Source organism: Vipera berus (genome assembly GCF_964194415.1).
Source record: "Vipera berus genome assembly, chromosome: 4".
In the NCBI taxonomy this organism is placed as follows: domain Eukaryota; kingdom Metazoa; phylum Chordata; class Lepidosauria; order Squamata; family Viperidae; genus Vipera; species Vipera berus.
This window is the reverse complement of record NC_138206.1, coordinates 2,569,218-2,582,867: the sequence shown is the minus strand read 5'-3', so window position 1 is coordinate 2,582,867 and position 13,650 is coordinate 2,569,218. Positions and strand designations below refer to the sequence as shown.

General features: G+C 49.6%; 1 protein-coding gene across 2 annotated transcripts; it reads right to left on the bottom strand.

The window, feature by feature from the left end:
• Positions 1-4,363: 4,363 nt before the first annotated feature.
• Positions 4,364-13,259, bottom strand: LOC308667134 (sialidase-3-like). 2 transcript variants are annotated; one of them, XM_081326261.1, is made up of 3 exons: positions 13,185-13,259; positions 6,989-7,194; positions 4,364-5,914 (listed from the first exon to the last, which is right to left on the bottom strand). In XM_081326261.1, exons 2-3 carry the CDS (start codon positions 7,187-7,189, stop codon positions 4,886-4,888), a joined length of 1,230 nt encoding a protein of 409 aa, XP_081182387.1. In that variant the 5' UTR covers positions 7,190-7,194; positions 13,185-13,259; the 3' UTR covers positions 4,364-4,885. The 2 variants fall into 2 exon arrangements, with proteins under 2 accessions (XP_081182387.1, XP_081182388.1); XM_081326262.1 differs by lacking the exon at positions 6,989-7,194 and having other exon boundaries at positions 13,185-13,253.
• Between the last annotated feature and the right edge of the window lie 391 nt (positions 13,260-13,650).

Here is a 13,650-nt window from a genome sequence, read left to right as displayed (position 1 = left end):
CTAGAATTCCCTGTCTCCTGGAGATTGGTTCAGAGTCACCCAGCTGGTTTTCATGGCTAAGGCGGGACTAGAACTCTCCGTCTCCTGCTTTCTAGGGTTTTGCTTAAATAGATGGGGTTTGGTCTCTGTTCCAGGGAGTAGAATGTGTGCTTTATTTTAGGTAGATTAAAAAAAACAATTCCCATTTTACTTGATGTTATAACCTAAAAGGGGAATTTAAAAAAAATGATATACCGCTGGTCTGTGATTCCAGAAAAATTGTCTAGAATGTATAAAGGCTCTTCAAAATTATGTCGGGAAATATGGACGATATTAACAATCATTTTGTTATATGCTTGGTGGATTTGTAAAAAAAAGGCCAGAAATTTCTAGGTTCAAAGACATATTTATTTATTAGATTTTCTTCATGGCATCTTTATTACTTTATAAATGCAAAGAGTTTTTAAAGAGCAACATTCAATCGAAATCCGATCGTTTTCTTGCTGGGGCTAGGGGATGCGAAAAAAGTCATGGAACATATTAATTAGTCATTTTAATATGATTATTCATCTGAGGTTATTAATGTGTGCAAAAATGGAAACAACTCTGAAATTTTCAGGAACGGCTGATGACAGAACAAGCAGAGGTGGAAAAACTGATTCAGAGAAAGATCAAGAACTACATTTGTCAGTGATTGCAAATCTCTTATGGACATTTTGCTGAAAAAAAGAAGGAAAAAAAATTAAACTTAGACTAAGTGTATTAATTAGAAGACTGAGCAAATGAGTAGGTTATGGAAAAAAAGTAGATTATGATGTAATTTTAGAGGGAGAGGGCAAAATATACCTGTATCTATAACCACTGTCAAGAAGGTCAGAACCTGCTTCAATATGATAATAATAATAATAATAATAAAGTGGGAAGGGACCTTGGAGGTCATCTAGTCCAACCCCGTGACAAGCAAAGGCAGGAAACCCGTGACAAGCAAAGTTCGTGGTGAAGGCAGATTCTCTTAGCTCACCGTGCGACTCACTTAACAACTGTATCAAGAAAGGTTGTACAATGGGTCAAAACTCACTTAGCAACTGTCTTGCTTACCGACGGAAATGTGATTGACCTCATGATTTTCCTAATGTGTTGATTTCTTCATGATGCTCCTGTTTGCCTGACTTATCTAGCTTGCAGAGTGTGTGTGTGTGTGTGTGTATCATTTGAACACCAGCTGCGCAATTCCCTGGCGGAAAATATACAAGCATCTATAACCACTGTCAAGAAGATCAGATTATATTTTATATAATTCTTTTATTTTGTCACGTTTTCTTTTTTCACTATTTACTATTTTTCTTTATTGACTTTAGTTTCCTTTCTGGTTGTTATTATTATTATTATTATTATTATTATTATTATTATTATTATTATTATTATTATCATCATCATTATTATTATTACTATTATTATTATTATTATTATTGTTGTTCTTGTTATTGTTGTTGTTGTTGTTATTATTATTATTATTATTATTATTATTATTATTATTATTAATATTAATTGATTTTATATACCGCCCTATTCCTGAAGGACTCAGGGCGGTTCACAGGGCAAGTTAAAACAATACAAAAAAAAAGGAAAAATAAAATAGAATTAAATTAATACTAGCCCACAGGATTAAGACAAAGTTAAAATTTAAATTTAAAATTAATTTAATTTAAAACCCCTCAGTCCAGGCCAGACAGTTCAAACAACCAGGTTTTTAGGTCCCGGCGAAACGAGCGAAGGTCCGGGGCAGTCCGAAGTTCCATCGGCAGTTCGTTCCAAAGGGCGGGCATGCCCACAGAGAATGCTCTCCCCCTTGGAATCACCCGCCGGCATTCCCTAACCGGCGGAACCCTAAGGAGGCCCTCCCTGTGGGCGCGCACAGGACGATGGGAGGCTGATGCTGGCAGCAGGTGCTCCCTGAGATAATCCGGACCCATGCCATTTAGGGCTTTATAGGTCATCACCAGCACCTTGAATCTCACCCGGAGGGCAACCGGAAGCCAATGCAGCTCGCGGAGTAGAGGTGTTACATGGGAGTATCGGGAAACCCCCATTACTACTCGCGCGGCTGCATTTGCACCAGCTGAAGCCTCCGAGTGGTCCTCAAGGGCAGCTCCATGTAGAGACCGTTGCAGTAGTCTAACCGGGAGGTTACGAGCGCATGAGTGACTGTGCGTAGGGCATCTCGGTCCAGATAGGGCCGTAACTGGCGCACCAGGTGAACCTGGGCGAAAGCCCCCCTGGTCACGGCTCCTATGTGATCTTCAAAATTGAGCCCTGAATCCAGGAGGACGCCCAAGTTGCGAGCCCTATCAACGGGGGGGGGGTAACACCTCACCCCCCATCGGTAATGATGGAGAAAAATGGTTCACTCGAGATGCCAGTATGCACAGCCACTCAGTCTTGGCAGGATTGAGGCGAAGCCTGTTTCTCCCCATGCAAACCCGAACCGCCTCCAGGCAATGGGACATCACGTCGAGGGCATCACTGAGTTGGTTCGGGGTGGAAAGAAAAAGCTGGGTATCATCAGCGTAAGGATGATACCCCACCCCGAAACCACGAATGAGCTCACCCAGCGGCTTCATATAGATGTTGAACAAGAGGGGAGAGAGGACCGACCCCTGAGGAACTCCACAAACGAGAGGCCTCGGGGCGGACCTCTGCCCTCCCATCAACACCGACTGCGACCGGCCCAGGAGATAGGAGGAGAACCACCGTAAAACAGTGCCCCCCACTCCCAACCCCTTGAGACGTCCCAGTAGGATACCATGGTCGATGGTATCGAAAGCCGCTGAGAGGTCTAATAGGACTAGGACAGAGGAATATCCCCTGTCCCGGGCCCTCCAGAGATCAATCATCAGCGCGACCAATGTCGTCTCCGTGCTGTACCCGGGCCTGAAGCCCAATTGGTATGGGTCTAGATAATCCGCTTCATCCAGAACCAGAGGGAGCTGATGCGCCACCACGCTCTCAACAACCTTCGCAAGAAAGCGAAGGTTGGAGACTGGACGAAAGTTATTTAACACAGCTGGGTCCAAGGCAGGCTTCTTGAGGAGGGGTCTCACCACCGCCTCCTTCAAGGCGGCGGGAAAACACCCTCCCTCAAAGAAGCAGATATCACTGCCTGGAACCAGCCTCGTGTCTCCTCCAGAGCTGAATAAACCAGCCAGGAGGGGCACGGGTCCAATAAACAGGTGGTAGAGCTCAGCCTCCCCATAATCCTGTCCACCTCCTCGGGAGTCACAGGATCGAATTCAGTCCAGATAATACTGCTCTCAAGACCGCTTGATTCCTCCACATCAGACTCTGCCCAGTCAAAGTCCAAACCGGCCCGAATCTGAGCAATTTTGTCCACCAGATGCTGACTAAACTCCTCGGCCCACTCCTGTAAGGGCTCCTCCCTCACCTCCTGATTAAGGAGGGAGCGAGTTACCCTAAACAGGGCGGCCGGGCGATTATCTGCGGACGCAATGAGGGCAGCGAAGTAATTAGACTTCGCCGTCCTCATCGCCGCGAGGTAAGACCTAGTAAAAGATCTTAGTCGCAATCGGTCAGATTCAGACCGGCTGGATCTCCAACAGCTCTCCAGACTCCGTCTCCGACGCTTCATCTCCCGGAGCTCCACAGAAAGCCATGGAGCCCATCGGGATCTGCGCCGGGTCAGGGGTCGCAAGGGTACAACATGGTCGAGTGCCTCGGTGGCAGCCCTCTCCCAGGCTTCCACCAAGGCATCGGCTGGGCTGTGAGTGAGGGAGATAGGTATAGACCCAAGCGCCGTCTGGAACCGTTCTGGATCCATTGGGCGCCTGGGGCGGAACCACCTGGTCGGTTCCGCAGCCCAGCAGCGAGGGGTAGCGTATCGGAAGACCAACCGCAGGAGGTGATGATCGGACCATGACAGGGGGACAGTAGTTGGCGAACCCCCTCCCAGATCATCAAACCACCGCCCAGATAGAAAAACCAGGTCGAGAGTGTGACCCCCTCCATGGGTCGGACCCTGAATTATTTGGGTCAGGTCCATGGCTGTCATGGAGGCCATGAACTCCCGAGCTAACTCTGACGACCCGCCCAGGGAAGGTTGAAATTGCCCAGAACGATAAGTCTGGGAAATTCAACCACCAACTCTGAAAGGGTGTCGAGAAGCCCGGGCAGGGCCGTTGCAACACAGCTGGGCGCCAGGTATGTCAGCAACAAGCCCAATTGAGCCCCAGAGCCACACCTCAGGAGGAGGGACTCACTCCCGCCAATCTGTACGACAGTGGCCTCCCGCGGGTATAAGGTCTCCCGTATAACCACCGCCACACCCCCGTGGTTAGTTCCTATGATGTTTTTTTAACTCTGTTAAAAATTTCTTTTTTGTCACTATTTACTATTTTTCTTTAGTTTCCTTTCTGGTTAGTTCCTGTTATGTGTTTTAACTTTGTTAAAAATTTCTTTCATAAAAGATATGTATAAAAAGTCTGTGATTTAATCCTCCTCTGGTGCTGATGGGCTCCAGAGATGTGGGCCTGGCTTGTATAGGGAGTTACCCTATTTTCCGGCGTATAAGACGACTGGGCGTATAAGACGACCCCCCAACTTTTGAGATGATTTTCAAGATTTTTCGTCTTATACACCGGAAAATCAGCGAGCCCGGGAAGGCACGCCCTCCCCTCTCACTGTGGAGGAAGCAGGGCAGGCTGGCGTCTGGCGGGGAACAGCCAGGGAGCGCGCGCGTGCGCAGGACAGCCCTGCCGGCTCCCGCCAGACGCCAGCCTGCCCTGCTTCCTCCACAGTGAGAGGGGAGGGCGTGCCTTCCCGGGCTCGCTGATTTTCCGGCGTATAAGACGACTGGGTGTATAAGACGACCCCCCAACTTTTGAGATGATTTTCATGGGTTAAAAAGTTGTCTTCTACGCCGGAAAATACGGTAATCCTTTTCCTCACAGCTTGCGTCCTGAGTTTTCAAGAGTTTTGCGCCACTGAACAATCGGAAGGCGATCTCTTCGTAGGACGTCGACTTTCCACATTCGAACAAACAGCCAAAGAAGAGGGGATTTTCCCCGGTGCAAACAGCCATGTCTGAGTAGCCACTGGGTCCTGTGTTCAAGATCCATGGAGTCTTCCAGGAATTCTCCTCCAACGGACAGGGGTTCAAGTAGACGCCCAGATCCACACGCTTCTTTCGGTTGGTGGGCTGGGAGAAGATCAACCATGATTCGGAGGTCTTTGAGGAGGCCAAGGGAGAACCCAGTTGTGGTGAAGGAAAGCTCACCACGCTGCCTTGGCATCCTTTAGGAGGTTCCTCCAGCTTCTGAGATTGGAAGGGGGCTTCAAAGCGGATTCCACCGTCTCTGCTGAAGGCCTCCACTCGGTATCCGTCACCGCCACGGGCGTTACAGTATAACACCGGGCTGTTGTTCTGGTCCACCAGCTCCGCCATTTGGCACTCCGAGGCCGGCAGCGGTTTTTGGAGAAGCTGGCCCTTCAGCCACGTCCTCCCACCGTCGTCGCTGTAGAAGGCGAAGGGGTGCGGTTTGGTGCCACAGTACAGCGGGTGTCCAAACCAACGTGTGTGGATGTAGCAAGCGTAGGCTGGGACCATTAGCCGCCTGGAGCTCAGCTGCACCCCGTGGCCCGGTCCCACAGCAAACGTGGCCCAGTTGCGCACATCCTCTCCGATCACCTGTTCGGTTATGTCCATCGTTGGGCTCCAGGTGCGTCCGCCATCTTTGCTGAAGATGTAGGCCAGCCTGGCCGCGTTTTTGCTCCTCCTGATCTGGTCTTCGTTCGTGATATGGTCAAGCACACAAATGAAGAACAGGAAAACGGTGGCATCCTTGGCCTCGTACACGGGGCAGGGGCTCATGGTGCGGCATTTTGGCAATGTGGCCATGGTGAGACATTCTTGGGGACCCCACTAGAGAGAAGATACAAAATGGTCAGATATGAAGAAATCCACCGGATCCTGGATAATCACGTCGGCTTCTTTTGGCAAAGCCAAGACTTGGGACCTGTTTCAGCTCTCTTGCACTAAACCATGTTTTGTTTTAAGCCCAGTGAGGCAGCAAGCCACGGCGTTCTAATTCATGCATGAGGCACAGGAATCCTCGTCTTACGACCACAACGGAGCCCGTTTCTGTTGCTAAGTCAAGAAATTTGTGAAGCGAGCTCTCTCCCCGTTTTACGACCTGCCTTGCCACAGTTGTTAAGTTAGTAGCACGTTTGAGGTGAAACTGGCTTCCCTCGTTGACTTTGCTTGTCCGAAGGGGATCACACGACATACACACACACACCGGGGACACTGCAACCGTCGTAAGTATGAACCACTTGCCAAGCATCCGAATTTTGATCACGTGACCACGGGGATGCTGCAACGGTCATAAGTGGGAAACGCGGTCCCAAGACTCTTTTTCCAGTGCCGTTGTAACTTGGAATGCACTGAAATAAACTGAGTTTGATGCCAACCAAACCTAGTATGCTGCAATAAGGTAGCAACCCCGGATGTTCCTTGGTGGTTTTGTGAATGCAGCCATACGGGTAGTCCTCAACTTACAATGCTTTGTTTAGCGGCCGTTTGAAGCTACAACGGCGGTCAAAAAGGGGACTTGTGACATGGTTCACCCTTACTGTAGCATCCCCATGGTCACGTGATCAAACCCTGGGCCACTGACCTGCATTTACATCCGTCACAGTTTCCTAGGCTCATGTGATTCCCCCCATTTGCAACTTTCAGAGAAGCAAAGTCGATGGGGGAAGCCAGATTACTGAACCACGGTGGCAAGGAAGGTCGTAAAATGGGGCAAGACTCATTGAACAATTATCTCGCTTAGCAACCGGGTATGCTGGGCCCAATTACAGTCGTAAGTCGAAGACTGGCTGTACTACCACGACATGGGGTGGAAAGAGAACGCGTGGGGCGCTTCTGAATCCACCTGAAAGGTGGAAGGTGAAACAACCAGAGGCAAAAGCTAATGTTGGATTCTGGGGTTACCTTGACGGACAAGCCCTCTTTGCGTCCGCGTCGCATCACCAAGGACTTGGCATCTTGGTCCCAGGGCGAGGAGCGCTCCTCCGCAAAGGCCAGGAAGGTGGACTCCGAGGGCAGGTAGAGCAGAGCCGGGACACGGTAAGTGACCCCGTTTTTCTGGCGGAAGAGGGTCACTTTCTCAGAGACCCCCAAAGTCTCAGCCATTTTTACTGGAGACGGGAAAATTCCAGCAGGGGAAAAAAAAGAGACGCCAAATAGTCGTTTCTAATCTCCAGCAATAGAATTTCCAGCTTCTTTGAATGCCCCGTCGAGAAAGTTAAGATAAGTGGACTTCAACTCCCAGAATTCCTCAGCCAGCCAGGAGAATTCTGGGAGTTGAAGACCATCCATCTTCAAGTTCCTGAGGCGGAGCAATATGGTTTAGAACAGGGCTCTTCAAACTTGGCCCTTTTATGACTTGTGGACTTGGCTGGCTGAGGAATTCTGGGAGTTGAAGTCCACAAGTCATAAAAGGGCCAAGTTTGAAGAGCCCTGGTTTAGAATGATCAACGTTCCCCATCCTTAGCCTCTTTTTTTTCGATGGACTTCAACTCCCAGAATTCCCCAGCCAGCCAAGTAATTCTGGGAGTTGAAATCCGCCCAACATCGTCCAAATTGACAAGGTTGAGAAACAGGTGTCTTTTAATTTTTCTTGATGTTACTGAATAATAATAATAATAATAATAATAATAATAATAATAATAATAATAATAATAATAATAATAATAATAATAATAATAATAATTTTATTTGTATACCGCCCTTCTCCCGAAGGACTCAGGGCGGTGAACAGGGCAATACATGTTAAAAGACAAGAATACAAAAATTAAAAGAGATTAAACAAGATGCCCAAGAACTATAACAATAAGTTAAAATACATAAAAAGCAATAAAACCCAAACCCATCACCCATCAGGCCAGGCCGGCTTGTTCGAACAAGTAGGTCTTTAGATCGCGCCAGAAGGAGCGAAAGTCGGGCGCCATCCGGAGCTCAACCGGAAGATGGTTCCATAAATTCGGCGCGCCCACAGAGAACGCCCTCCCCCTGGGGGTCACCAGTCGACATTCTTTGACCGGTGGCACCCGGAGGAGGCCCTCTCTGTGGGAGCGCACTGGGCGGAGGGACGTTGATGCCGGCCGCAGGTGCTCCCTAAGGTACTCTGGACCCATGCCATGAAGGGCTTTGTAGGTCATTACCAGCACCTTGAATCTCACACGGAAGACAACTGGGAGCCAATGCAGCTCGCGGAGCAGGGGTGTAACATGGGAGTATCGGGAAACTCCCAACACAACTCTGAAGTTCATTTCAGTTCAAATGCCTTAATCAGAAAAACAGTTGCTTCCTTCCCCCCCCCAGCCCGGCTTCCTTTTTCCATTGGGCTGTTTCAGGATGGAAAGTATTTGGGGGGGGTCCCCTTTCTGTGGTGATGGTGGGGGAAGAGAAAGATGGGGAGGGGCCGTGAATGATGGGACCCGAAAGGCGTGCCTGGCTGAGGAATTCTGGGAATTGAATCCCACAAGTCATAAAAGGGCCAAGTTTGAAGACGCCAGCCCTAGGGATTTTGAATCTAAGCCAGGGGTAGGCAACCTTAGCTCTTTTATGACTCATGGACTTCAACTCCCCGAATTCCTGAGCCAGCATGGGAGAAACATTGGCCTCTTCATGACTGGTGGACTTCAACTCCCAGAATTCCTGAGCCAGCATGGGGGAAACTTTGGCCCCTTCATGACTGGTGGACTTCAACTCCCAGAATTCCTAAGCCAGCAGAAATATTTTTGGAAATATTTAAAAGGCAGAATATATTTCCCTAAAGGATTTTAAAAGCAGAAACCAACCCCACCCCAAAGTCTCTCTGTCCCAAACAGAAACCAAGTCTGCAAAAATGCAGATGTGATCATCTTTAATAATAATAATAATAATAATAATAATAATAATAATAATAATAATAATAATAATAATAATAATAATAATAAGAAGAAGAAGAAGAAGAAGAAGAAGAAGAAGAAGAAGAAGAAGAGGTTGGAAGGGACCTTGGAGGTCATCTAGTCCAACCCCCTGCTCAGGCAGGAAACCTTATACCATTTCAAGCAAATGGCTGTCCAGTCTCTTCTTAAAAACCTCCAGTGTTGGAGCATTCACCACTTCTGGAGGCAGGTAGTTCCACTGGTTAATTGTTCTAACTGTCAGGAAGTTTCTCCTTAGTTCCAGGTTGCTTCTCTCCTTGATGAGTTTCCATCCGTTGCTTCTTGTCCTGCCTTCAGGCGCTTTGGAGAATAGCTTGACTCCCTCTTCTTTGGGGCAGCCCCTGAGATACTGGAAGGCTGCTATCCTGTCACCCCTCACCCTTCTCTTCATTAAACTACACATACCCAATTCCAGCAACCGTTCCCGATATGTTTTAGCCTCCAGTCCCCCAATCATCTTTGTTGCTCTTCTCTGTACCCTTTCTAGAGTCTCGACATCTTTTTTGCATCGTGGTGACCAAAACTGGATGCAGTATTCCAGGTGTGGCCTTACCAAGGCATTGTAAAGTGGTATTAGTACTTCACGTGATCTTGATTCTATCCCTCTGTTAATGCAGCCTAGCACTGTGTTGGCTTTTTTGGCAGCTGCAACACACGGCTGGCTCATATTGAAGTGATTGTCCACTAGGACTCCGAGATCCCTCTCACAGTTACTACTATCAAGCAAGGTACCACCTATACTATACCTGTGCATTTGATTTTTCCTGCCTAAATGTAGAACCTTACTTTTTTCACCATTGAATTTCATTTTGTTAGATAGCGCCCAGTGTTCGAGTCTGTCCAGATCCTCCTGTATTTTAAGCCTATTTTCTGCAGTATTGGCTATTCCTGCAGGCTTGGTGTCGTCTGCAAATTTGATGAGTTCCCCATCTATCCCCTCATCCAAATCGTTGATGAAGATGTTGAAGAGCACTGGGCCCAGAACATAGCCCTGGGGCACCCCACTACACACTTCCTTCCATGTAGATGCGGTTCCATTGAGGACCACACGCTGAGTACGGCCTGTCAGCCAGCTACGAATCCATCTGGTGGTGATGCTATCTAACCCACATTTTTCTATCTTATCAAGTAGTAGGTTGTGATCTACTTTATCAAATGCCTTACTGAAATCCAAGTAAATTATATCTACAGCATTCCTCTGGTCCACTAGTTTTGTCACTTGGTCAAAGAATGTAATAAGATTTGTCTGGCATGATCCGTTTTTGACAAACGCATGTTGGCTTTTAGCGATAACTTTGTTCGCATCAAGGTGTTCGCTGATTTGTTGTTTGATTATCTTTTCCAGAATCTTCCCAGGTATTGAGGTCAGGCTGATAGGTCTGTAGTTTCCTGGATCCATTTTTTCCCCTTTTTTGAAGATGGGAACTACATCAGCTCTCTTCCAGTCCTCTGGTAGTTCCCCAGTGCTCCAGGATCTTTGAAAAATATAGTTCAGTGGTTGTGAGATCACGTCGGCCAGTTCCTTGAGAACCTTGGGGTGTAATCCATCTGGCCCTGGTGATTTGAACTCGTCTAGGCTGGACAGGTGCTCACTTACCATTTCTTGCCTATCTTAACTTGCGTTTCTATTCTGTTTTTTATGGCACTGGTTTTGGTAGGTTGGACTGTTTTTTCCCTTTGTGTAAAGACAGATGCAAAAAACAAATTAAATAGTTCTGCTTTCTCCCTATTGCTTGTCACCTTCTTGCCACTTTCCCCCACTAATGGACCAATCATTTCCTTAACTTTTTTCTTGTTTTTTATATGTTGAAAGAAGCATTTTTTGTTATTTTTGACTTTGGTCGCAAGCCTTAGTTCATTTTGAGCCTTAGCTTCCCTCACTTCATCTTTGCAGGCACGGGCTATTTGCTGATATTCTGCCTTAGTTATGTGCCCCTCTTTCCAATTCTTATACTTGTCCTTTTTATCTTTCAATTTATCAGAGAGTTCTTTATGCAGCCATGCTGGTTTCTTTTGAGAGCTGTTATTTTTCTTCTTTGTTGGTATTGTGCTAGACTGGGCCTTTATTATCTCACTTTTCAAAATTTCCCAAGCTTCTTGAGTTGTTTTCCCCTTTAGGATTCTCATCCATGGAATTCTTCTCAAGGTCTCTCTAAGTTTATTGAAATTAGCTCTTTTAAAGTCCAAGACTCTAGTTTGGCTGTGTTCTATTGCTTGTGCCTGCAGAATGTTGAATTCCAATATTGCATGATCACTTCCCCCCAAGGTTCCTGTGGCTTCGACACCTTCTATCATTTCATCTCTGTTAAAGGTAAAGGTAAAGGTTCCCCCGCACATGTGTGCTAGTCGTTTCCGACTCTAGGGGCCGGTGCTCATCTCCGTTTCATAGCCGAAGAGCCAGCGCTTGTCCGAGGACATCTCCGTGGTCATGTGGCCGGCATGACTAGACGCCAAAGGCGCACGGAACGCTGTTAGTGAGAATTAAATCCAATATGGCTAATCCCCTAGTTCCCTTCTCTACTTTTTGGGAGAGAAAGTTGTCTGCTAGGTTTGTCAGGAATCTGTTTGATCTTCCACTTGGTGCAGAGTTGGTCTCCAATCTTGTCAGAAAGACTGGAGTCAGGAAGCTGGGATTAGGAAGAAAGATCCCTAGAATCAACAATCCCTCGCGCCAAAAAATATCCAACACTCATTCAGCCCCAGCCCCAGCGGAGCAGGACTGACATAATAGGATTAACCCACCACCATCAGAATACCAGAAAGGCACACTCAGACTCGGGTCAAAGTTCATGCCACAGGAACAATTCCTAACAGAAAAGCCCCAGAGGGTATAAAAACCCACTCCCTACATGTGCTCACTCTCTCGTTTTCTTCCAGAGCCATCTCCCTGTCCGGCTCTCCTCTTCAATAAACTGCAACCTTCTTTCTAAAGCAGTCGCCATTTTGTTTATTCCCGGCTTGGACTGAACCCTGATGAAGACTTTTCCTTCAACAGGATTGTTCCTTGCACCCCTTCCTGCCCATTGCACCATGGGGAGGGGGGGGGAAAGAGAGGAAGCAGCCCCCTCTGCCCCATGGAAGGAGGGCAAAGCAGCCTTCTGCAGTTGGGGGTCATGTCCGCACCCCCCCCTTCAGGATGCAGAGGAGCTGGCGTTTTCTACCCCTCCCCGAGGATTCCCCATCCCTCTAGTTTCTCCCCTTCCCCAGAATTTCATTTCCCCCTGGATTCCTTCTACAGCCCCGCCCCCAGGTTTCTCCTTTCTCCCTCCCCCAGGATTGCCCTCCCCTCTCCCTCAGGACTTCCTCTCCCCCAGGATTTCTCCTCCCCTCCCCTGGGGTTCCCTCTGTCCCTCCCCAGGATTCCCCCTTCCCAGGACTCTCCCTCCCCCTCCCCCAGGCTCCCCTCCTCTCCCCCCTCCCCTCTGTCTCTCCCCAGGAATCCCCCTCCCCCTGAACTTCCTTCCCCAGGATTCCCCCCCCTTTTACTCCCCCTTCCCCTTCATTCCCCCTCCCCCTGAGCTCCCCATCCCCCCCCAGGATTCCCCCTCCCCCTGAATTCCCTCTTCTCCCCCCCCAGGATTCCCCCTCCCCCAGGACTTCCTCTCCCCCAGGATTTGTCCTCCCCTCCCCTGGGGTTCCCTCTGTCCCTCCCCAGGATTCCCCCTTCCCAGGACTCTCCCTCCCCCTCCCCCAGGCTCCCCTCCCCTCCCCCTCTCCCTAGGAATCCCCCTCCCCCAAACTTCCTTCCCCAGGATTCCCCCCCTTGAACTCCCCCTTCCCCTTCATTCCCCCTCCCCCTGAGCTCCCCTTCCCCCCCAGGATTCCCCCTCCCCCTGAATTCCCTCTTTCCCCCCCCCCAGGATTCCCCCTCCCCCAGGACTTCCTCTCCCCCAGGATTTGTCCTCCCCTCCCCTGGGGTTCCCTCTGTCCCTCCCCAGGATTCCCCCTTCCCAGGACTCTCCCTCCCCCTCCCCCAGGCTCCCCTCCCCCCTGTCTCTCCCCAGGAATCCCCTTCCCCCTGAACTTCCTTCCCCAGGATTCCCCCCCTTTTACTCCCCCTTCCCCTTCATTCCCCCTCCCCCTGAGCTCCCCTTCTCCCCCCCCCAGGGTTCCCCCTCCCCCTGAGCTTCTTCTTCCCCCTCCCCCAGGATTGCCCTTCCTCTCTCCCCCGGGGATTTCCCCCCTCCCCCGCTCACAGATTTGCGCATCTGCGGCCGCCGCTGCAAGCGCTCTGAGTGAGGATCGCCAAGCCCGGAACTCCCGGCTCTCCTCTTCCGTCTCCTTCTCCGCTCCGCGGCTCCTCCTCCGGCAACCCAGCTCCACCCGATCGAGATGGGGCTCCTGCGGAGCGCCACCTCCCGGGCCCAGGCGCCGCAGAGTCACGGGGAGACGGAGGAAGGGCGGTTGCCCGGGCGCCCGCGGGCGCCGGGCTCCACCTCGCAGCGCATCGCCAAACGCCTTGAGGTTGAAAAACAGGAAAAGGCGGGGAGGGGGGGGGGCGAGGATGGCCGTGTAGATGGGGGGGGGGCGCAGGGGCAGAAATCCGGACGTCCGGATTTGCCGCAGAAGCCGTGCAGCAAAACTGCGGGAGTCTGATGAAGCTCTTATGCAGGGGTCTTCAAACTTGGCCCTTTTATGACTTGTGGACTTCAACTCCCAGAA

Coding starts and splice junctions, on each gene's coding strand:
- LOC308667134 (XM_081326261.1), bottom strand. CDS start 7,189: ATGGCTGAGACTTTGGGGGTCTCTGAGAAAGTGACCCTCTTCCGCCAG. Junction 5,915..6,988: donor AAGAGGGCTTGTCCGTCAAG/GTAACCCCAGAA, acceptor TCTTCTCTCTAG/TGGGGTCCCCAAGAATGTCT.